At 44.8% G+C, this 23771-nt stretch overlaps 4 protein-coding genes across 4 annotated transcripts; 2 read left to right on the top strand and 2 right to left on the bottom strand.

Moving 5' to 3' along the window:
• The first annotated feature begins 1273 nt into the window (after positions 1-1273).
• On the top strand, positions 1274-7010 carry LOC6497104 (very long-chain-fatty-acid--CoA ligase bubblegum). Its single transcript, XM_001962711.4, has 6 exons — positions 1274-1431; positions 3479-3744; positions 3843-4188; positions 4260-4759; positions 5674-6265; positions 6370-7010. Exons 2-6 carry the CDS (start codon positions 3506-3508, stop codon positions 6691-6693), a joined length of 2001 nt encoding a protein of 666 aa, XP_001962747.1. The 5' UTR covers positions 1274-1431; positions 3479-3505; the 3' UTR covers positions 6694-7010.
• Positions 6948-9453, bottom strand: LOC6498410. Its single transcript, XM_044716597.1, has 3 exons — positions 9361-9453; positions 8915-9290; positions 6948-8402 (listed from the first exon to the last, which is right to left on the bottom strand). The coding sequence occupies exon 3, from the start codon at positions 7919-7921 to the stop codon at positions 7262-7264; it is 660 nt and encodes a 219-aa protein (XP_044572532.1). The 5' UTR covers positions 7922-8402; positions 8915-9290; positions 9361-9453; the 3' UTR covers positions 6948-7261.
• A 5052-nt stretch (positions 9454-14505) lies between these two features.
• LOC6497105 (long-chain-fatty-acid--CoA ligase heimdall) lies at positions 14506-16855 on the top strand. Its single transcript, XM_001962709.4, has 2 exons — positions 14506-15615; positions 15746-16855. Exons 1-2 carry the CDS (start codon positions 14546-14548, stop codon positions 16719-16721), a joined length of 2046 nt encoding a protein of 681 aa, XP_001962745.1. The 5' UTR covers positions 14506-14545; the 3' UTR covers positions 16722-16855.
• Positions 16540-19107, bottom strand: LOC6498409 (insulin-like growth factor-binding protein complex acid labile subunit). The gene is made up of 4 exons (XM_001962708.4): positions 18223-19107; positions 17465-18058; positions 17208-17408; positions 16540-16929 (listed from the first exon to the last, which is right to left on the bottom strand). Exons 1-4 carry the CDS (start codon positions 19066-19068, stop codon positions 16882-16884), a joined length of 1689 nt encoding a protein of 562 aa, XP_001962744.1. The 5' UTR covers positions 19069-19107; the 3' UTR covers positions 16540-16881.
• Between the last annotated feature and the right edge of the window lie 4664 nt (positions 19108-23771).

The raw sequence follows: 23771 nt of genomic DNA on the forward strand, positions 1-23771 counted from the left end.
TCTTATCTAATCGGGGATAATCGCGAGTGTATTGGAAGGGTGACTGCGCCGAAAGAATTCTTTCAGTAGAGTTCAACCTTTAGTCATGTGGAACTATATGTCAATGGCTCCGGTATAAATTTAAAAGGAATCGCCGCCTTATTTACACCGACAGCAGTTTAATGGCCTTCAACTGGTGGTCAAGTGCTTAGTATTTATCAGATCGTAAAGTATTTGCAACTTGTGTAGTTCGATAAGAGTTATACAAACCCCAAAAATGCCACCCATTGGCAACAGCGAGCACAGGTCGATAGGCGAATCGCCATATTGTTTATATAGCCATAATATTTGCCGATAATTGCGTTTATCAAACTCTTGAATAATTTACTAAATATTTTGCTAATTTTTGTGAATCATTCATCCATTATCATCCAATATTCGCGGTAATTCTATTTATTTTGATGACTCTATAAAGGATCAGCTGTTGGTCTAAATTAATTAGTTTCTATTTAAAAATCAAGTTAGTCGAAAATGGTTTATCTTTGGCCCCAAAAATGGAAAGGGCTTGGCTTGGTCATATCTATGAGCCATCGAGATTTATGTGAACACCTGGTTCGTAATCTTTATTATTTTTTTTATTTCTAAAACTATTAAATAAACAAATTTTCCCAAAAATGGTAAGAGTTGATTTGTTTTTCTTTTTAGTAATTTTGTCCACAATTGCGATAAGAAAACCTCGTCACAAATCGTAATATTTTTCCAAATGCGTAATTTTTAGACTCATTAGTTTCAGGTTCTTAAGGTTATCAGCTTTGTAGTAAGAAAATGATTGAGTTACTCCATTATAAATCAGATTATTCATTTTCCGTGCGTATAATTTTCTCTTTTTGAGTGCACAGTGCTCCCCCAAAATGTTAAAATTTTCCTACAAGCACTCTGAAACTCTTATCAAGACTTCTTGAAACCCCTATCCTTAAACTCGAAAAAAAGAAGGATCCCGAGCTATTCAGCACCCCAAAATGATTAGATTTATCCAGTCCGAGAAAAACGATCTCCCCGAAAATAAAACTGAACAGTAATAATTCCCACATTGGCTCGGTGATAAGACCACTATTCCAGTGGCGCACAAAAGCAAGAGATTTTTTGGTTTCACTTGAACTTTTGTGTGGCTCGTTTTTGAGCCAAATGCTGCTGATAAGACGCCACCAGCAGGTAGCAGCCCCCATATCGACATTCCGGCTGACGGGGCTAATGCCGACGCCAACGCTAATGCCGAGACTTTTCTATAGCATCCGATCCTGATCGGCGTTCAGTTCACGCCTAGCCCTCACTGCCTTCGGTCGTCTGTTCTGTCGTGTCTCGAGCGCAAAAGTGGGAGAACCCAAGCGGAATCAATACGCGATCCCCGACAATTTGCAAAGAATTAATATCAAAGTTTTAATAGTTGACTGTGTAAGTTTTCAAAAGCCAGTTCATGTGGGAAAGTGGAGAGGAAAGCTATGTTGTTTTCAGGTGGCAAGTGCGTGACTTCCGTCCAACACGTGCGATTGTTTTGTCCAAATCTATTTTGTGGGTCAGTGCACTTTTTCGGTGGGTTCATTGTCATATCGCCTGATCACCGATCTCAATTCGCCGCACGGCTTCACCTTCGTTTGCTCCATTCCCCCAATCGAGCCCTCTTTTACATCACGATCAGACGATAGAATGGCTTGCCTTCGTTTTTTTATCGATCACTCTCTGCTCTCGGTCCACACACTTTCGAAATGTCTTTTGATCTCTCTGGGTCTCTGAGTCGAGGGAAAGGTGTCGTGGGGCAAGACGAGCCACCCGAATCGTGGAATAGTTGACAAATATTTTTAGATTCTGTGGCCTATTATCAGTTTTGTTTTTATACGCAGATTCTAGTGCCGCAAGAAATATGCGTCTTTTGGCGTGGGTCCCAAACAGTTCCACCCAATCATCCACAGATGACAAATGCCAAAGCTTTTTCTCATCGAAACCACGGTACTTTGTGGTTCAGTTTTTCTTTGAAACTATTTTATTATTGATTTTGAAATACATTTTTTATGAGATCAGTAATCTTCAAATACCTTCAAGTACCAAATTCATTCACTTTCTCTAAGACTTGTTTCCAAAAAGATAAACATACCTCGATTGGGTTGTAAAATTATAAGTTTTATGGCTCGCATTATTTATGTTTATATTATCATGCATTGATTGCGTGACAGTTCGAGTATTATCAGTCCGAAAAGTACCCGATTTCCTCCGCTATGATTAATGATTTAATGTCTGGCTCGAAGTAGTTCCTCCCATGAGTACATTAGGATGCTCAAAATTCCAAAGAGGTGTTCCCATTACCCAAGTAGTGTTTTGCTCAGCGGACTTTCCGTGTAGTAAGTCGATTTTACAGCACAATTTGCCCGTCAATCATATTTGCCTGCTGTCTATGTCAATCAATCCTCAGTAATCACTATCAGATCTCGGTAAAATAGAAAACTTGCCAATAATTATTATGTATTTGTTTCGCCTCAAAAGCGATAATTTATAGGTTGACCCTTTGGACTTGTGTTGTTATGTCAGCTGTTTGGTTTCTTCATTCGTAATTTCCAGAGTTACTTGCTATTTATTTTGGGTCTTATCGTTGCCAAGTTGGCCAGAATTTATTGATTAATAAAAGAACGCTGAAGACTGGAAAGTAAAACATGCAAACATTATTGTAGATATCGAATATTCTTGGCCTTTGTACCAGGAAAATAAACCCATTGAAGAAACTTAGCACCAGCGACTTCTGATATACCAAAAATGATAAGGAGGGGAATTAAAAGTCATTAAATGGCATAAGTTTAATGGTGTATACTGTATAATATGAGAGTGATCTTCTGAGGGGACTCTACAGGTGTTAAATATCTTCAGTTTCAATTTTATGAACTTAAAGACTGATATGTACTCTATGTACGAGTGGGAATTTTCGGGGATATCAGTTTTTAATCAGGTGTTAAGTCATAGGCGAGGGAGATAAGGCCCTCGCAGAACGGAAGCCATGACATTGGCCTGCCAGAGTGCCTGGGTTATCTTAATACGCATATACCGCACTTGTAGATCGTACGATTCTGGTCGGCAAGTTAATAACCCTAAACCTAAACTCAATTCTTCCCACACGCGACACAATCTTAAAAGGTTACATTTCGTTTTGTAATATTTACATTTTGAAGCTCTTGCAATGGAATTCATTAAGCAAATAGTTGTGCCTGCTATTGAACAAGCAGTTCGACTGATTATAAGCATGATTATGAAGCTTGAGTTATACCTACATATATTTGAAATTATTACAAATACCCGGAAAGCACAGAGCTTTGAAATTTGAATTCTAATCCATGAATAAGTTCTTGGGAGATGCATGCTGAGAAAACCAATATCCCCTCAAGAATATTCTCTTTTTAATCTCAACTATTTAAATCTGGCAAGTAAACTAATTGGTCCTTCCGCGACTCCATTTCAGACCATACACACATAGCCCTCCGCCACAATGTCCGCCACCGATGCTCTCTACAACCGTCCGGGCCCGAATCGCCTGAGGCAGGCGGATGCATACCGCACCACAAACCGCGAAGACGCCGTCAAGCTTTGGCTGGCCAAGGAGGGAATTGGCGCCGAGGAGCCGATCTCGGTGCCCGGCATGCTGAAGCGCACAGTGAACAACTACCCCGACTACCCGGCTCTGCGGACCAAGAACGGAAAAAACGGCTATCACACGGTCACCTACAAGTGAGTACCGCTAATCGAATTGCTGGCCAATTTCCAATTTTCCCTACCCCAATGCAATTATGACTCAATCGGATTATCCCTCTTCACCGCCCCCGCAGACAATATGAACAGAAGGTACACCAGGTGGCGAAGGCCTTCATCAAGCTCGGCCTGGAGGAGCACCACTCGGTGGGTGTGCTGGCCTTCAACTGCGCCGAATGGTTCTACTCGGCCATGGGCGCCGTCCATGCCCGGGGCATCATTGCTGGCATCTACACCACCAACTCCGCGGACGCAGTGCTGCACGTCCTGGAGAGCTCGCACGCCCAGATCGTGGTCGTCGACGACGCCAAGCAGATGGAGAAGATTCACTCGATCCGCGACAAGCTGCCGAAGCTGAAGGCGGCCATCCAGATCCAGGAGCCCTATGCTCCCTTCATGAAGAAGGAAGATGGATATTACAGGGTGAGTAAGACTTCATGAGTTGTTTCCTAGAGAAAGAATGAGAATCTTATACCTATAACTCACTTTTGCAGTGGTCGGAGATCGAGTCGATGAACGTGGCCGACGTGGAGGACCAGTTCAAGACCCGCCTGGAGAACATCGCCATCAACGAGTGCTGCTGCCTGGTGTACACCTCCGGCACCGTGGGCATGCCCAAGGGCGTAATGCTCTCCCACGACAATATTACCTTCGATGTGCGTGGCATCGTGAAGGCGATGGACCGGGTGATAGTTGGAGAGGAGGCGATCGTGTCCTACCTACCCCTATCGCACGTGGCCGCCCAGACGGTGGACATCTACACGTGCGCCTATGTGGCCGGGTGCATCTGGTTCGCCGACAAGGATGCCCTGAAGGGAACGCTGGTGAAGTCGCTGCAGGATGGACGACCCACGCGCTTCATGGGTGTGCCCCGTGTCTACGAGAAGTTCCAGGAGCGAATGGTGGCCGTGGCCAGCTCGAGCGGCAGCCTGAAAAAAATGCTCGCCGGCTGGGCCAAGGGCATCACGCTGAAGCACTACATGGTGAGTCAAGGGTAAGTATTCCCCGATGAACCAATGGACCCCGGTCCCGACCCGGCCCCCGGCCAAATACTTCAACTCCGACTTTGTGCGCGCATAAATTATGCAAAAAGGATGCACGGTTAAAGTGGCTGCAGCGACAGAATTCCTTGCCTTCTCCAGAGCCGCTTTTCCTCCTCTTGCATTTTTCATGGCCCAACCTCAGCCTGCTTTTTGGCCAGCCCGCTGATGGCCGAGGAGGCTAAGTCCCTGACATCCTTTGAGTCCGAGAGTGTGTGTTTGTAAGTGTGCAGGAGCCGTGTTTCGGTGCTCGCTAAATTATGCAAGCCAAGCAGCCCGGCAGCGCTCTTCGTTCCGCCAGCTATTCGCTGCTCTGGTTTAAGCGAAAATCACTGACAACAACATTACTCATACGTCCCGGGGAACACGCAGGCAGCTGGCTCCGGGAGCTGAAACTCCTGATACTCCTGCTTTTGGCTCCACCACCGAATAGGAGCACCAGGAACAGCACATGTCGTGCGAGCACGTCCTAGAAACAGGGAAGCCATGGGGAGAGGCTTTTCATGTGCAAATACTTGAGCTGTGATTGAAGCATTAGAAAAGCCATCCGGCTGCAAGCTCCAGGAACCAACGAAAGAGAAGGTTTTAATTTTTGTGAAAGTTTAAGCAAAGAATCGATGGCTTTGGGAAACATAAAGTTTATATTAAAAAGTTGTTGCCGAAGACACAGTTTCAAATTAAAAGCTTCTGGTAGTAGTAATTAGAAACGCTGCAATTTTTAATCAACGTATGCATATTTATTGAGGGGCTTTTAATTCGCAAGTTCTACAGCCAACAATACTCCCTCTGCGCCTCCCACAAAGTCGGCCTTCAACAAAACTCATCAGTCAACAAAGCTAATTAAACTTTTGCCCGCAACTTTTCGCAGCAAGAACACCGGTGGCTTCCGCTACAAAATTGCCAAGTCGCTCATCCTGTCCAAGGTGAAGGAGGCCCTTGGTCTCGACCGGGCACGAACCCTGGCCAGTGCCGCTGCCCCCATGTCGCCGGAGACGAAGAAGTACTTCCTCAGCCTGGACCTGAAGATCATAGATGCCTTTGGCATGTCGGAGACGGCCGGCTGCCACTCCATCTGCCTGCCGGACTCGGTAACTCTGAGCTCCATTGGCAAGACTCTTCCCGGCTGCGAGTCCAAGTTCATTAACAAGGATAGCAACGGCCACGGCGAACTCTGCATCCGCGGACGTCACGTCTTCATGGGATACATCGACAACAAGGAGAAGACCGAGGAGGCCCTCGACGACGAATGCTGGCTGCACTCCGGTGACCTGGGCTTTGTAGACGACAAAGGATATATCTCGCTGACAGGACGTTCCAAGGAGATCATCATCACCGCCGGAGGCGAGAACATTCCGCCCGTGCACATCGAAAACACGATCAAGAAGGAGCTCGACGGCATCTCCAATGCGTTTTTGGTCGGAGAGCAGCGCAAATATTTGACGGTGCTGGTTACCATTAAAGTGAGTTTGGAAACAGGGTGCTATCTTTATGTCCGTGTTTCTTTCGGGGAAGGGATTATTTAAATCTCACTTTAATTACACAATCAATTTGCATTATTTTTTAGACTGAAGTTGACAAGGACACTGGAGCCCCCCTGGACGAGCTGAGCCACGAGTCCTCCGTGTGGGTAAAGTCCTTGGGAGTTGATTACAAAACCGTTTCGGAGATCCTCGCCGCCGGACCCTGCCCCAAGGTGTGGAAGTCTATCGAGGACGGAATCAAGCGCGCCAACAAATACTCCATCTCCAATGCCCAAAAGGTGCAAAAGTTCGCCATCCTGAAGCACGACTTCTCCATTCCCACCGGCGAACTAGGACCCACTCTGAAGGTCAAGCGCAGCGTAGTTGCCAAGATGTACGCCGATGAGATTGAGAGCCTCTATGCCTAGAGTATCAGAGATCCCAGAGGACCGGAGTGGAGAATATACAGCCGGGAGGAGAATTCGAGCTTTAATGTGAAATTGAATTTAACGGACTTTCATGCCATTTGAGTGCCACTACAATTAGGAAATAGGCTGATGTTAACTTTTGGATATTATACTTAGAACGAAGGCGCTGCTTGCCGAGTTAGACATTAGCTTGCCCCGATCGGATCCAGATCTTTTAATTAGTTTCTAAGATTTAATGATAAAGTGTATGCTGGTTGGTTGTGCCAACTGTTTTTTATTGCCTGAAGAGCGACAATAAACTTGTAGCTAAATATAAAGGATGTATGCTGAGGGCTTCAAGGGTTGAAGGGATATAAATTTATATTTTAGACACTAGCTTTTTAAGGTTGGTAGAATATATATTTATTTTTTTATTTATATTAAGATCCATTTTTCAGCTTAGCGTGATTTAATATCCAATCTTGAAGATCTCTTAGAGAAAAATTAAATAGACACACTTTGGGGCGACTTAAAAGGTATAGAATGACATGAAGTGTACTTCAACCTACGGCATGAAGTGTACTTCAACCTACGGCTCCTCCGGCTCGGTGGTGGCCTCCGTCTCCAGTCCCTTGGCCAGCCGGTCGGCGACGCGCTGCATCAGCTCCTCCATGCTCATTTCGATCTGGACGCAGGCCCGACGGGCAGGATCGAAGCGCTGCTCATGGCCGCACTGTATTCTTTCGCAGCGCAGGCTGAGGCTGAACCAGCTGCTGGCGTCCTTGAAACCCGGACGGCACTGGCACTCGTTGTGGGCCACGCAGTGGCTGTGCTCCGGACACCCGCCCTGACAGACCGGGCGGCAGGTGAGCTGGTGGTGCCGATGGACGGGCTGCTGGTGGAGGTGGGAGGGCTCGTAGCCGCGCAGACAGTGGCAGCGGTCCGGCTCGCCGCAGTAGCTGTGCATGGGGCAGGGCTCCTGACAGACGGGTTCACAGAATCCGAAGAGAATGGTGCGGTAGCCGGGGCAGCACACCTGGATGTTGTCCCAACGCACCCGCTCCTCGTAAACCACATAGTTGTCAGCATTTCCGGAGCCTACGACTCGGTTCTTGGTCACTGGCACCTGGTACTTGACACTGATGTTCTTCTGGCAGTGGCCGTTGGTGATGGCCAGACCCAGGACCGGCAGCTGGGTCCCAGCGATCAGGACGACACCCACAACCGAGCACAGAACTGGGAGGAGCATCTTGCAGATCCGGATTCTCTTGGGGCTGGGCTCGAGATTGTGCGTACGCCGCTGCAAGTGCACTAAACGCAGTTGCCTCAGATTAAAGTGAAAGCCGATCCGATTCTTTTGTTTATTGTTCACTCAGAAAAACAGAAACAAGGTTTATGTTTTAGTTTGCTTGGAGATTCAACTAAAAAAGTTACTAGTACTGCTATAGTTATCTAAAAATAATTTATGTTTGGGGGAGAGTGAAGAAACTTTTGTAAAAGAGCTTTTCCTGTTTATTTGGGCCTTTTTTCTCCATGTGTGGATCATCGTGCCCCTCGCAGGCTTCTTTCTGTCATACGATAATTAAGTCTGTCGGTCCCTTATTATTATTTCTTTTTGCATCGCCCGCCATTCTTATCAACAGGCATTGGAAATGTACCGAGGCGACCGTTTGGAGAGTGGAGAGTTTCCCCCCAGTTCGAACAAGTTTGTGGTTGTTGTCTAAGCTTTTCTGCGAATATATAATAATGGCGGTATTTTTAAAAAATCGTTATTAAAAATCTCGAAGTATTTGAGCTTAAATTAATATTTTTCCTAGAACATAATTAAAAGTATAAAAGTATGAAAGTATGAAAATAAATTAAAAACTTAATAAAGCTTAACATTTTAAAGCTTATAATCTAATATTTAGAATCTAAACAATCTGTTCTCGTACCTGGAGAATCTTAACCTGTCCAAGAACAGCTGAGCATTTGCTCAACTGGTTCTGACAATAAACTTACGTACATGCTTAGTTGTTTACTAACATGCTGGTATAGATGTCGAGTTAAGCTTTGTATGTAGGCATAAAAAAGACACTTGGAAAAAAAACTGTTTAAGATTGAGCAAGAGAAATTTTGATATTTGGATTAAAAACTAATTAATTCCTAGTTAGAGTGGAAAACCTAATAAAACCCTCAAATTAGATAAGATTAATCTAAAAATCTAATTGACAACACAAAGAATTTTTCTCAAAGTGCATACACCCAGACACGTGCTCGTCTGATGGCCGAACACTGATGGCTGCGGATGGTATCCGGCGGGGGGCAGGACAGCCATTTGCCGTACAGGGTAGTGTGGTGTAGCTAGCGTTGTGATGCGATGCGATGTGCCGGGCGGGTATTGCTTTGCATATGGGCTGTGTGCGTTTGTGTTGCTCGATATATACAAATAAACATAAGCAGCCAGCAGGCGAGCAGAAGCGATTAGCAGGCCGAGCCACCAGAGCAGTGAGTGTGTGTGTGTGTGGTGTGCAATGCTCCGATGTTGTTGTTCCTCCCAGTGTATTGTGTGTAGAAGTGACGGTGGGCGGGCGGGCGGTTGGTCGGTGGTGGGGGCCGTTAATGCTACCCCATGAAAGCTAAAACGGTAACAGGCGACGTTCTCACAAATTCGTAGGTATGTAACGTACTGTACACATGTGTACATACCGTACCCGTTCGCCACGTCTATCCACATGCCCAAGTGCCGTGAGTATGTAATGAGCAGCAATAGCTGGCGGAGGCATCGCGAAAGCCGAAACCAGAAACGGAATGAAAATGAAATGTAATAGGCTGGCTCATTTAAATATGCAAAGCTAGCCGGGGGGGCTGCACCATGTAACCATGTAGGCAGGGCGACCTGTTCACATGCCAATCCGTAAGCTGCATTCTGGCGATGGTGTTGTGATGACGTATGTAACTGCACCCGGGGAAACTGCTTGCCGGCACGCCAACCTCCGCGGCCGGCGTCGCAGTCCGGCCGGAGCAGCGCCAACTTAATTTGTTGTTGGATCTGATTATCGGGGAACTTTCATGCAAGCTTAGTGAATCGCATTGTGTACAGTGGAGGGATCAAAAATTAGCCACGGTTTCCACCGAAGCTGTCTACAATAAAATATTGAAATAAATTATTTCTAGGGTAGATATAGATACAGATAGAGTAGACCTAAATCTTTCTATCTAATACCTCCTTTTCTTTTACTATTATCCACATTTTTCGACCTCAAAAACTTTAACATTTTTCCAAGTATTTGAATATTGGTTCCTATTTTTGGATATGTTTTTCAAGACCATATATTGTTCTTACTTCGGTATTACTTGAATGCCCAAAAATATGGGTATGTGAGTGTAATCTTCAAAGTTCTTTCAAACCAGTTTTAGTGGGAAAAAATGGAAATGTTTGAATCCTCCGCCGCAGCCACACCATGGAAAAGAAAGCCGTTCTGCTCCACTTGGGAAAATTGCGACAATCATTGGACAGTTTCCATGACTGATTCCAGATCATACGGAATCGCAGCGATTAAGCTAGTAGCGCCTTCAGAATTTTCCACTGATCAACAATGACGAAAGCAAAATCGCAGAATCATTGAAAACAAGATCCGAGCCTTGAAAAGAAACCTCTCGGGGAGAATCGAGCGTGAAGGGAGTGAAGATGTTCGTATTACTTCACCATCGACGCGTAACCGATTATTCGGTCATGGACTGTGAAAAGCTGTCACCGATGATAGTGACAGTAATGATGACTATGATGTCCGGAGAGGAGGACTAGCCGATCGATCAGATCGATCAGGTTCTGGAACTTATCAGCCCAATGCACTCGATTTGAACTCTTGCCCCGCTGACGACAGAATCGAAAAGGGGGACAACAGCGGATTTTATTTTATTTTATAATTATTATTTTTAGTTTCTGATGAGCTAGCTAATTCCGCTGGTTTCTAGTTTAATAAAAACCTAGTGTCTACAATAAGAACCTTTCACATCAAGTACCCCCTTCAAGTAACAGCATATCATAGAGCGACCTATGACACTTTCGTCACTGAACCATCGGATGAAGACTAGACGCCTGCTCACCTTCGTGCTGAGGCGGGAATCGACAACCGTTTTAAATACCGGTTGTTATTGTAATTGCTACTTATGTGGCCGACTGATCAGCCTCTGGGGAGCAAGCGCGATGGGGGGAGCAGAACGAGCCGGCTGGCAAGCGATAGAGCCACAGCTACAGAGACAGAGCTAGAGCAAGAGAACCCCAGCTGATATGCTTGTGTAGAAATGAGTTTGAATGAGTTGCAGGCTCCAAGGTGGTTGGGGAACGGTGGGGCCACAAGGGGGTGGTGCCTGCTGCCTGGTCGAAGGCAAGGCGAAGGCGCTGCATACCTACGTACATATTCGTACTGCTCGTACATCGCTTGTACGTACGAATGTATGTACGACTGCTTGTACGCGGTGCTTGTTTGTCAATATGTACACATGTTATTTGATTTTCGTTTCGCTTTTTATGTCTGCGATGTGTTGTTGCTGTGGGTACATGAATATAAATGCTGTTTATCTGTGCCTCCCCTCCCAGGCCCCAACGACCGCCCCCCTTCTAGTAGTTTTTATGTGTGTGCCTGTGTGTGTATATCGCTTTTTTTTGTATGTGCTCGAATGTGTTTCCTTATTGTTGTGTGTACTTGTTTGTTGTCTGATGTGGTTGCTGTTGCTGTCGTTTGGCTCACTTGCTCGCATGAACTTTTCGCTTTGGCTTCGGCTCTTTCACGCCTGCTAATCAATGCTGTGCGCCGGGTGGTTTTGCTATATCTATATGTACACAAACAAATCTACAAAAGTCACAGACATGCTCCACCCCGACTGCTCCATGGTCTCTGATTTCTGCTGGCTGCCACGCCCACTTCCCCCCTCCACATTAGGTCACTCAATGTGCGTGTAAATATGTACAGAAAGCATATTGCAGCACATCCAGGGCCGATTTAGGGCTTTCATATTGGTTCCCATTCCCATTATGGTCCCCATCGAGAGTCTGCTGTACTCATAGCCGAGCCGAGGAAGATATGGCAAATTGCCTTGACTGTCCGCCATGTATCATGTATCCGCCTAGTGGGCCCGGCACTTTCAGCTCGGCCTGCTCCATGTCCCTTTTTAGATGGTAGTTGCAACAACAATCTGTCAATGGATTTAGGCTGGACATGGCTGAAATGATGGGAGTGTTTTTCTATCAAAAGAATGTTGGGTTTTCTATAAATTTATGTTAGGTAAGAGAATAACTAAGTTGAGTTAGGCCACATAAGAATCTAATGATTTAGAAAAATATTTTACACTTAAGCTTAGATTATTTTAAAGCTTATTCACCTGTAAGTTCAATATTAATTCCTTTTTATGCAAGATTTGTAAGTATTAAATTATTTCTGTTTAATATTTTAACTAGGAGTCTAGTAAGTGCCTAAACCCTATTACTCCAATTACTTTAATGAAAAAATATAAATAATTATATGGAGTTTATTATTTTGAAATCCACCCTAAAGGTGTTCGATCCTAAATGCTCAATGTCAGTTCCACTGCCAGCTCTATTGCCAGTTGGCATTTAAAGTAAGCGCTTCCTATGCCGCCCCGCCCACTGTGACGCCTCAGACGCCCTCTTGTACATACAATACAAACGGTTACAGTTCCCCCTGCCATTGCTATTGCCCCACCCCCTGGCCGCTTACATGATGGTATATATATTCCGATTTTTATATTTTCTTTACCCTGGCCGATATAATTCCCATGTACCGTTACACATATCGCACTCACACCCTGCCCCAAAATACTTATATATTTATATAGTTACGAGACAAATAAAAAGAACAAACAAGGAACACAGAATATTGCAACTATTTGCGTTGTAGTTTTGATGCAATAAAAGCCCCCCTGCCGCCCGCCATAGCCCTAAGTGGGGACGCTGACAATGGCAGCACTTGTTAGCGATTCATGAGCTGCTGTTCATTGGTAAATAATTTCATAATAATGTTGTTGTTGCCAGCATAACAAGAGATAAGCTGCAATGGCAACAATTACGATTTAGTTAATAATATTTTTATTTTATCTGCTAAATGCTAAATGTCCCCCGAAAACGAATTGCAGTGTATGTAAATCGCCGCCAGCATACAAGTGGGCCAGAGCCACACTGCTCCGACGCGGTCTGACATTTAGCAATAAAATAAATTAAACAATAAATTATAAATTTGTACAAAAAATGACTGTTGGTCGAACAGGCGTCCAGCAATCACCAGCGAGTGGCAAACAAACAAATCAGCCGGCAGTAGGAATAGCAACAGCACCAGCAGCGCCGCCGGCTGAGTCGCCAGCGTTGACTGCGACGGCTACTGCGACGGCGACGGCGACGGCGATTTTCTGTTGTTGTCTTCTGGCCAGGCCAGGCCAGTGTGTGAAAGTTTTTCTCTCTCTATGTAACGAGGTGCGTGCAGGGCTGCCATGTCATCCGTCTAATGCGCCCGGATGACCCACAGGGAGCGAGGCCTCCGGGCTCAGGACTCTCAGCTCCGGGCAGGGTATTCCCCGCCGTAACATCGTGTTTCCACACAGCTGCATTACCTGGCTGCGGCCACGGGGCGTATGGGTTTTTTTTTTGTTACTTGCACACATGGTTAACTGGGTTCTCACGGATAACCCACTTATCTCACGCTTATGTGTACGAATTTACCTACCTCAGATTGCAATAGTACTCCAGTACCTGGGGTAGGTCAGTCCCAGTCATTTTGGGTCATAAAGCGCCCCTCCAGAAGGTCAATTATGATTTGCTTTTAACGAATCGTAATTAAGAGGCTCTAATGGCATAATTTCTGTGACGCAAATCCAAAAATCTTAAAACGTTCAAAGGGTTTTGAACTGAAGCCCTGTTTTGATTGTACTACGGATTGGCAGAATAAACCTTAGACTTATCTATATTTTATAACTCCAAAAAGTTAGGGGTTACATTTAGAGTAGTTGTTATGCTTGGTATAGTACTTATTTGTTGAGACTCAGTTTATAAAAAGTAAACATAGTTTTTTGTATTCATAATCACTCAAAAAACACTATCTAAATTATGTTTTTATGCGGTTCCAATACATGATAATATTAGTCCATATAATAGTCTATGATAGTGCCGTCTGGTTCCCTTTGAAATCACAACAAGATTACTTAATGGACCACTAAAAAGATTTCATTGGTTGCTATCGCACTCCAGCAATGAATGGGCCAACAAAATTTTATGAAGTCATGACCCCCGATAACCGACATCCTCCACATGGGCTTGTTGCCCAAACGGAACAATGTAATCAGGTCTCGGCGTAGACTGAACTCTTATCTGCTGAAAACCAATCCAGCACGTGTCTATAGGTCAATAAGTTTTGGTTCTCAGAACGTACTAGACAAGACTCTTGACTAATCGTATTTGGTGACTTTTGAGATTGGCGATGACCGAAGCTAACCCAATTATTACTCTCAAGCATTGAACTCAATTATGCGTATGTGTATTTCGAAAAATGTAATCTGTCTTTGTAAAATCTTGGTAAGTTCCTTAAACTTTAAATCGCTGGAAATTTTAGGCTCTTTATTTTGAAGCATTTTAGAATAACAATTTAGAATAATAATTGTATTTACAATCAAGTCCATGCAGCCGTTCAAAGGTCGCCGAATGTCTTAGAATATTCTGCGTCATTATCTGGTCGGAACTCCGGCTTCGATGCCTGCTGCCATTGTTAGGAGGCCATATGGCTGTACGTACATTCGCCTGTCTTATCAGCGTAGGGCTGCGATGCCTTAAATACCCGTGCCCAGAACCCGACCGTGTTTATTCATCGCCAGCGTCTGAGCAAGCATGACCGATCTTAAGCCGGCCACGAGTTACACGAGCACCTCGCTCCACGAAGCCGTCAAACTTCGCTTGGACGAAGGAGGAGACTTTTCGCAGAGCATCAAGCCCCAGACGATACCACACTTTTTTGCCGAGGTCTGCGATAAGTATCCTGAACTGCCCGCCCTGACATGGGAGACCCCTGGAGCGGGAGTCGACGGCTGGACCACCCTGAACTACCGCGAATATCAGGAAAACGTAGAACAGGCCGCATTGATGCTGCTGAGTGTTGGCCTCACGGAACGTAGCTCGGTGGGCATCCTGGCCTTCAACTGCCCAGAGTGGTTCTTCGCCGAGCTCGGCACCCTGCGTGCTGGAGCCGTGGTGGCTGGCATTTATCCCAGCAACTCGGCAGAGGCAGTGCATCATGTCTTGGTCACCAGCGAGTCCAGCGTCTGCATCGTGGATGATGCCCAGCAAATGGCCAAAGTAAGGGCCATCAAGGATAGGCTTCCCCTGCTCCAGGCAGTCATCCAAATCCATGGACCCTTCGAGGCCTTTGTTGACCAAGAACCGGGCTACTACAGCTGGCAAAAGCTGCAGGAGAAGACCTACCCCAGTGACCTCAAGGAAGAGCTGCTCTCCCGGGAGAGCCGCGTCTGCCCCAACGAGTGTGCGATGCTGATTTTCACGTCCGGAACTGTGGGACTGCCCAAAGCAGTGATGCTATCCCACGACAATATTGTTTTCGACACCAAGGCCGCTGCAAAAATGCTGAAAGATGTCCAGATCGGCAAGGAAAGTTTCGTCAGCTACTTGCCTCTCAGTCACGTGGCTGCCCAGATCTTCGATATATTCCTGGGGCTGTCGCACGCCGGCTGTGTCACTTTCGCGGATAAGGATGCCCTCAAGGGCACACTGATCAAAACCTTCCGGAAGGCGAGGCCCACAAAGATGTTCGGAGTGCCGCGTGTGTTTGAGAAGCTCCAGGAGCGATTGGTGGCAGCTGAAGCCAAGGCCAAGCCCTATTCCCGGCTTCTGCTGGCTCAGGCTCGGGCGGCAGTAAGTGAGCACCAGAATACAATAATGGCGGGGTGAGTAAAAATTCTTAAAGTAAACAGTGATGCTGAACAACTGAAACTAAAAGCCACATACAAACCTACAATGACACTTGTGAGAGAGTTACGTTACCATTTTATTAAATATGCTTTTATTATTTTTTAGGAAAACCCCTTCCATCTACGGAAGCGCTAAATACTGGGTAGCCTCCCGCGTTATAAAACCCATCCGCCAGATGATGGGTCTGGATAATTGTCGTGTGTTTCTGACTGGCGGTGCCCCAACGTCCGATGAGATGAAGGAGTTCTTTCTGGGCTTGGACATTGCGCTCGGCGAGTGCTATGGAATGTCCGAGAGTGCCGGAGCCATCACTTTGAATGTGGATATAAACAACTTGTACAGCGCGGGCCGAGCCGTTGATGGACTAAATCTGAAGGTCCTGGACCCCGACTGCAATGGCCAGGGCGAGATTGTGATGCGGGGACGCAGTAACTTCATGGGCTACCTGGGACTTCCCGAAAAGACTGAAGAGGCCATCAAGGAGGATGGATGGCTGCGCTCCGGCGATCTGGGCTACATTGATCCAAAGGGCAACCTTGTGATTTCGGGCAGACTCAAGGAGCTGATTATCACGGCAGGGGGCGAGAATATTCCTCCCGTGCACATCGAGGAACTTATCAAAAAAGAGCTGCCCTGCGTGAGCAACGCTCTTCTGATCGGAGACCATCGCAAGTACTTGACCGTTCTTCTGGCCCTAAAGACAAAGTCCGATCCCAAGACAGGAGTTCCCTTGGATGCACTACGAGAGGAAACTATTGAGTGGCTTCGTCCACTGGACATTCACCAGACGCGTCTCTCCGACCTCCTTGCCATTCCCGCAGACCTGCAAGTCACAAATGATTCGGCGGTTCAGGCTGCCGCCCTTGAGATTACTGCCGAGCCGAAGCTCCTGGAGGCTCTGGAGGAAGGTATCAAACGGGCCAACAAGAATGCCATCTCGAATGCACAGAGAGTGCAGAAGTTTGCCCTTATTCCCCACGAATTCTCCCTGGCCACCGGAGAGCTGGGACCCACGCTCAAAATCCGGCGAAATATTGTCCACGCGAAGTATGCCCAAGTCATCGAGCGCCTCTACAAGTGAGTGCTCCGGGTTCAACGCTTTCATTATAGCCTAGGTTAGATTTATTATACAAACTTCGATCTATTTAAGCTTACATTGTAATCATATTACATTTTTAGAAATTCCAATACATTTGTTTTTTAATATCGCCTAAATGCCGTGTTTGTTAGTGGGATGAAAGCTATGATCTCTGCTGATCTTTTCTAGTGGGCTGCCACTTGCTGACGTACTGAAACAAAACAAGGAGGTTACTGATAAGAGGGAATTTAGTGCCAATTGGAAAGATTAAGAGCCTCTGACGTTACTTTAATAGAGGAATGCCCTATAAAAATATAATATAATTTAGATTTGTTTAAACAGAGTGATACATCTTGGAAAAATGTAATAGATGCAAAGAATTTTGAAAGTGATGAGCTAAAAAAGATCAATCAAAAAGGTATAGAAACATTCTAGAAGCATCAGTTAATCGGCTGAGAAATCAAACACATAAACCATTTATCAACCAACCATATCATTCAGAGCCTTCAGCCTCTCACCCGTCCGGTTCTCATTGCGATCCACGAATCTTCTCAGCCATCGCAGTCCAGCGAAGGCGATTGCAATGGCCACCAGCATCCAAATTATGACTGATCTAGAGTCGAACCGATCTGTGGGTATTTTTGGCCAGGTCAGAGGAGGTGGTGAGGGGTTTGGCTCATCGTAGGTGAGCTAAAATGAAAACATTAAAAGATAACCTATTTTCTTACGCTAAAATCTTGTCTTACCTCGCCGCCGCAATTTGTATTTTCATTATGGAGAACCTCACCCACATTGAGGAGAATAATGGAGCGATTTGTGTTGCCCTCCGTGCAGTCCACTCCTTGAATGTTTGCCAGGTTTTCGCTCCAATTGTTCAATACTGTCCAAGGACGAGCAAAGTTTATCGAAGGGGGCAGCTTGCGCACCAAGTTACCCACCAACCAGGCACAGCTCCAGTTGTTATCCGCCAGGTTTATATGCCGAAAGTGGAGTAAGTCCTTCATACTGACCGACTGCAGGCGATTTGAACTCAGATCCACGTTAAGCGAGAGGCGATTCAAGGACGGAGATAGACTTTCCAGGAATTCGGCTTTGTCGAGAATATTTCCTGCTAACTGGATGTACCGCAAGTAGTTCTGATGCTTAAAAATCAAAGGCGATAGGGCCTTCACTCTGTTGTGGGCCAAAACAACATCCTCCAGTTGAGAGTTGGCTTGGAATATCTGTACCGGTAAAGTGGTTAATCGGTTGTGGCTGACATCGATTTGGATTAAGCTGGAGAGGAATTCCAGACTCTCCGCATCCATAAGGTGTATGTTATTGTAACTGATATTCAGGCGCTAAAGATAAGAAAGATTTATGATTAGCTTGTTATTTTGCAAAAAAGATAAAAATATCAAACTTTACATGACCTATATATCTGAAAACTTATTTTGTATCTTAATCTTAATCTTGTTGTATCTTCTAGAACCCTTAGAAGATAAGGAACTTTTCTTTATTGTACCTCCAATGAATCCAATCCAGAAAAGGTTTCTTTTTTCAGCTCGGTCAAGTTGTTGTGACTCAAGTCCAGGGCTTGCAGCTCAAAATTTTTAGAGAATCCCTGGTCCTCCAGCTTCTGCACCTGATTCTTGGACAGATTAAGATGAACGAGGCGGGCCAAGCCGCGTTGACTCAGAAACTGAAGACTGACGAGCTGATTCCCATCAAGACGAAGGCTTCGCAAATGTGTATTACTCTCGAAGGAGTCCATTTCGATGCTCTCGATGAGATTGTGCTGCAGTGCCAGGCTGGAAAGACGATGCAGTCCCTGGAAGAAGGTACCATCAATATGCTGCAAGCGATTTCCGCTGAGAATCAGGTGTTTTAAGTGAGCCAGTCCATGGAAGGAGTCCTCCGCGATCTGACTGATGTGATTGGAGGCCAAGTTAATCTGCTGCAGGTGAGGGAAAAGTGAAAAGCTGTTTTCCCTCAGCTTGGCCAACCGGTTGTAGCTCAGGTCTAGTGTTGTGAGGGCAGCCAGTGGTTCGCTGGACCACGACCTCAAGCTGCTTAGATTGTTGTGACTGAGGGAAAAGGACTGCAGTTTCGCCAGCCCATTAAGGGAGAAGTCGTCCAAGTCTGAAAGTCCACTATTTTGCACTTCCAGTTGAAGAAGATGGCTGAAGCGAACGAAGAAAGCATTTTCGAGGCGCGGCAGACTGCAGTTGCGGAGCGAGAGGTTGGTAATTAGCTCCGCATCCGGTATCAAGGGCACATAAGTCTTATTGCAGTCGCTTAATTGCAGGCAATCGACCCTGAAGCAAAAGCTAAACAGTAGGAGTGCGGCACAAACCAGAGGGTGGTACATCTCGCAGAACACTTAACCGGAGACTAACCCCATGGATCTGCGGCTGCCGTAGCCTTAGGCCTTATCTTATTGCAGCAGCGTGTGGTGCCAGCCGACAGCCCGTCAAGATAGTTAATCAGTTGATCAACTAGCCGCCGTGTACACGAGGACAATATTTGCCCACCTTTCAGTTGGCGGAGCAAAAGCTCGGCTACTGTTTCAAGAACTCGTTAAATGCATTGACTAAGTTGTACAGAATTGATATTAAAATCAGGGTGGTGCTTATCATAGACCATGACATTATTTCAAATATTATTTCTAAGAATACTACACCATCTATATGCAGCTCGTCCCTCATATATCATTAGTATTTAAATGTCCTTATTATAGAGTGAGAAAGGATTTAGCAAATATTTTAATGAATGTGCAACTACAACTTTCCGTTTGAATATTTCAATTAAAATTTGCAATTCCAGCAATTCAAATCCCTTCGCTTGCTTCCATTCTGAATCTCACTTTTTCTGTTCGGAGTTTCATGACTGGTTGGTTGGTTGGATTATTTGTCTATTTGGTTTGAACCTGCATTTCAACATTTACTTTATCCTATTTGTGGGTTTTGACGGCATTACGAGAATGTAAATGAATGTGCATGTGGCAGCACCACAGCCCCGACAGAGGGGGTGCAACACCAGAATATGAATATATCCATAGAGAAAGGGATAACCGGAGCAGAAAAGCCGCAACAAGCAATGCAGTGGACAGGAATATTAAAACCAGAACCTCCCCAAGTAAAACGATTATGGCAATACAAATTTGCCTGTTGCCACAAATGTTGCGATGTTTATTAATTGTGATGTTGAGACTGGGCCAAAAAACTTGTTGTTATCTCTGTTGCCGTTTTTGGCTGGAAAGACTGGAAATTGAAATTGATTTGCCGAGACTATCCGAGTATCTCTGGCATCAGAACTAATATTTGTTCAAGTTTTTGTCAGAAGCGGAAGCTTTAATTAAAAACATTTCGAGTTAGAATCAACATATGGTTTTTGGCAATTTCTTAAAGATTTCGGGGGCAATTCTCGGCTCAATTTGAGATCACTGCCTAAATGCGGTTTTAAATTTATTTCGGAAACAAAGTGGAACGGAGGACGAACTTTGACTTCTATGGCCCCGCTAGGACAAACTAGAGTTTGTCCGTGTGATAAAATGACAAATTTTATATGTACTTCTTGTCTGGCGCTTGTTTGTTTGCCTTCTCGGCGCTTTAGCTGCATTTTCCTTTTTGGCCAATGCAATAAAAAAGGAGAAATTACGAAGTCTTGGCCAAATGCCAGCTGGAGCAGCACGCAGTATAAAAAGGACAGCCAAAGCAGTTGCCAGAAGCATTGCAGATGCTCGGGACCGCCGAAACTAGTGGAGGGCACCTCCAGGAAGACGGTCGGAAGGACGAAGGAGGAAGGAGGGAGCAAACTGTTTTTTTATTTGTAAGCCAGTCTGGGATTCTCCTCTCTATTGCAGAGTATATTTCTGAGTGTGTATATCTATGTATATGGCATTAAAATATTTTCGTACATATTTCAGCTGCCAAAATTATTTCAATTTAGTTCCGCAAAATAAATTTGACTCTGTTTTTGTTGCTCTTGAGTTTCTGTGATTTCTTCCGTTTTTATACCATTTGGTTGGAGCAATGAACATGAAACTTCTCTATTATTTACTTATACGAATGATATTTATGCCAAGTGAAGCCTCTGGATGACGGTCCTCTCAAGCTATGCTCCTTGGAGGGATACAAGAAATATTTAAAGTGACTTGACAAGGTCCCCTCATTCTCTTAAACTTTCTAAGGATAAAACATAATAAATATAATTTAATTACTTTCCCTCTTTAAAGCCTTAGAGCAACAGATTAAGTAAGATCCACTGGTTTCTTTACCGTGCCCTTCTAAGCCAAGTCGAATTCATAATTCATCTACTTCGTCGTTGAGTTCACTTCACATTAATTTCCCCAGAAATCAGTTCATTTCAAGCCCCAGAACATGTTGCCTTTGCTATAAATATTTCAATAAGCGCATTGTCCTTTTTATATGTACACGTTTTTTCTTTGCCAAACTCCCACACAGGACTCATCCGGAATGCAGTCCCTTACCAAAGTACGACCTTCTCTCACCCACACCCTCACTGTTTCCTCTGCGTTACCCTTGGCTCATTGTAATTGCAATTCTGACCGTTGGCAAAGTCCAAACAAGGGCAGCCAAAAAATACGGCAAAAAAGAATTTGTTTCAGCTTGCTAGAAAGTTGCCCGTAGCCGAATCCTTGCCTTTTCATTTTTGATGGAATTTTTTCGTTATTTACCAAGACCTCTAATGCAATAGAGCACAATGTGAATTTAGTTAACTGTGTTTCTATTCCATAATACACGGTAATAATAAGAGGCTATAGGAACATAATTAGTCACTATATGTGGGTGTCATTTAAGGGTTATATGGTGTACTTAATCTACTAAATAATATTGAATAAAAACATTTGCTAGTCCATCAGGTATATTGTAGTCGTAACATTGAACACTTTTTATTGGTTGTCGGTGGGACTTCCATTTCTTGTCGAGCTAAAACAAACCCACAGAAAAAAACCAGAAAGAAATTTCGAAAGTTTTCATTACCGGAAACACAGGACTGCATTTAGTTTGTGTTTCCCTTCGGCTTCTGCAGTTGCAACAATTTCTCCCGACTGTGTCTGTTTCTTTATTTGGTGTGCAGTTAAAATTTTGGCATGCCAACAATGAAAGAGAGTACGGACACGAACACGTATGCGGATACGGATAGAACAAGGACACGGACACGGACACGGACCCGGACCCGGATCCTGACTCGTACCAAAGCCCCGTCCTGAAAACGCTGTGGAACCGACTGACTTTTGCACAGACTACCATTCGCATGTATTTGCCTGTTGGTCGTTGGCGCTTTTCCGGCCGCATGCTTTTCCTATTTAATTTCATTTCAGCAACCTCCCAGAACTAGTCGGACTCCCGGTTCCAATCTCGGTCCCTATGAAAACATCCCATTTGTGGCCGCCCGTCCTGGCCATGCTTCAATTCGGTTTTTTATGCCTTTTTTGTATTTTTTTTTCGTTGTTTTCGTTTTGGCTCTGTGGAGCTCTCGTAATTTCAGTGCATTTTTTAGTGGGCGTAGGCGGTGTTGTTTTAATTGCTGCTGACAACGAAACTTTCAACAAATCAGAGTCGTATTCGTCCCTCGGCCCTCTGCTGGAACAGGATTTGCAAAATGAATGATGGCGAAATGATTGAATAATCGACGTAAATTTCTGGGGATTTGCGGTGGTGGCCAGACATAAGCCAAAACAAGATGAAATGGATGAAAGTTTTCGTACGGATTTTCATTGCAAATGAAGTTCATTATTCAGTAATTTAATATCGAGAGATGTGTCAATTAGAGAAGCAAGCTGAAATGTGTTCGATGTGATTTTTAGAATATTAAAGTGCTTTTTATTCCATTTCATTATATGAGAACTAAGGAGGAAGCCGAAAAATATGCAACAAAACATTTATTTCGAACAAAAATGGCTGCCGTTCTTAGTTCTTGAAATAGGAGAGTAGTTTCCAAGTCGGAATTAAGAGCTATATGTAAGGGAAACTCTCTATAAATACTAGTTATTGTTTAAAACCGATCACATGGCAATTAAATGGCAGTCAGTTTGTAACGAAACAGCTTCCCGCCCTGTCAGGACAGATGGATGCAAATGCAAATTTGTTGACAGTCGTGTGCAAAAGGCGAACGACGTGATATCTTAGCTTATTCGGCACCAACAACAGTAATAAAGCAGTCGTTTCCGCCCCTTCCACGCCTTTCTCGCATCAAAATGGCTGACTGCACACACATTTCCGGAAGAGGACGCCGTGTTGCATGCCAATAAATCATAACGCTCCGACTGCAGACTGCACATCCATATATATTTGTACATTGTATATATATCGGAGTACGAGTATATAGCAAGAAAAATGCGGCCAAAGGAACTGGCCAACGGAGAAGAGGGCTTCGAGAGCGGTAATGGTGCAATCGGCCGTGTTATTATTGTTGCTGTTGCTGTTACTGCTCTTATTATTATTGTTCGCCATCGGCACGATTGAGTTCGTTTCGTTTGGCCCTTACGTTGTTGCCGGATAACTGGCTGCTTGCTGCTGGATGGCTGGGTGGCCGGCCAAGTTGACTTGTCATAAAAATTGAAATTGTTATCAACTCGTTCGTGCGTCCGACATTCAAGGATTATTGCATTAAAGTAACCAGAACGAAGCAAGCAAGGCTCAAAGGAGAGCTGCGAAACTATAAACACAAAATCGTTCTCATAAATACACTACTTGAAGTTATTTTCTTTGAAAAATATACATATAATCCTTAAAATAAAGTTCTTGGTCTATACACACAATAGTCTTCCCACCATAACAGCCCCAAAAAGTACTTATTTATTTTTCCTTTTCTCAGTTATGGCTTATATCTCGCGAAAATATGGCTACCCTGTGCCAAGGTATTGTATGGGAAAGAAGAGGGATTGAAGAGCTTAATGGAATATTCGCGTACAGGTGCCACGCCTCGAAAGCGGCTGCAGTTGGTCCTGATGCCACCTCCATCTGACGCCTCCCTCCGTCGGTATGGAAAGACTTTCCAGGGATTAATGCTCCCATAAAGCCTTTGTTCTTGCTGGTAGTTTTTCCG

Source organism: Drosophila ananassae, chromosome 3R (assembly GCF_017639315.1).
Source record: "Drosophila ananassae strain 14024-0371.13 chromosome 3R, ASM1763931v2, whole genome shotgun sequence".
NCBI classification, from domain to species: Eukaryota; Metazoa; Arthropoda; class Insecta; order Diptera; family Drosophilidae; genus Drosophila; species Drosophila ananassae.

Coding starts and splice junctions, on each gene's coding strand:
- LOC6497104 (XM_001962711.4), top strand. CDS start 3,506: ATGTCCGCCACCGATGCTCTCTACAACCGTCCGGGCCCGAATCGCCTG. Junction 3,745..3,842: donor TATCACACGGTCACCTACAA/GTGAGTACCGCT, acceptor CCGCCCCCGCAG/ACAATATGAACAGAAGGTAC. Junction 6,266..6,369: donor CGGTGCTGGTTACCATTAAA/GTGAGTTTGGAA, acceptor ATTATTTTTTAG/ACTGAAGTTGACAAGGACAC.
- LOC6498409 (XM_001962708.4), bottom strand. CDS start 19,068: ATGTACCACCCTCTGGTTTGTGCCGCACTCCTACTGTTTAGCTTTTGC. Junction 18,059..18,222: donor CTGGATTGGATTCATTGGAG/GTACAATAAAGA, acceptor TCTTATCTTTAG/CGCCTGAATATCAGTTACAA. Junction 16,930..17,207: donor TGAAGGCTCTGAATGATATG/GTTGGTTGATAA, acceptor GTTTTGTTTCAG/TACGTCAGCAAGTGGCAGCC.
- LOC6497105 (XM_001962709.4), top strand. CDS start 14,546: ATGACCGATCTTAAGCCGGCCACGAGTTACACGAGCACCTCGCTCCAC. Junction 15,616..15,745: donor CAGAATACAATAATGGCGGG/GTGAGTAAAAAT, acceptor ATTATTTTTTAG/GAAAACCCCTTCCATCTACG.
- LOC6498410 (XM_044716597.1), bottom strand. CDS start 7,921: ATGCTCCTCCCAGTTCTGTGCTCGGTTGTGGGTGTCGTCCTGATCGCT.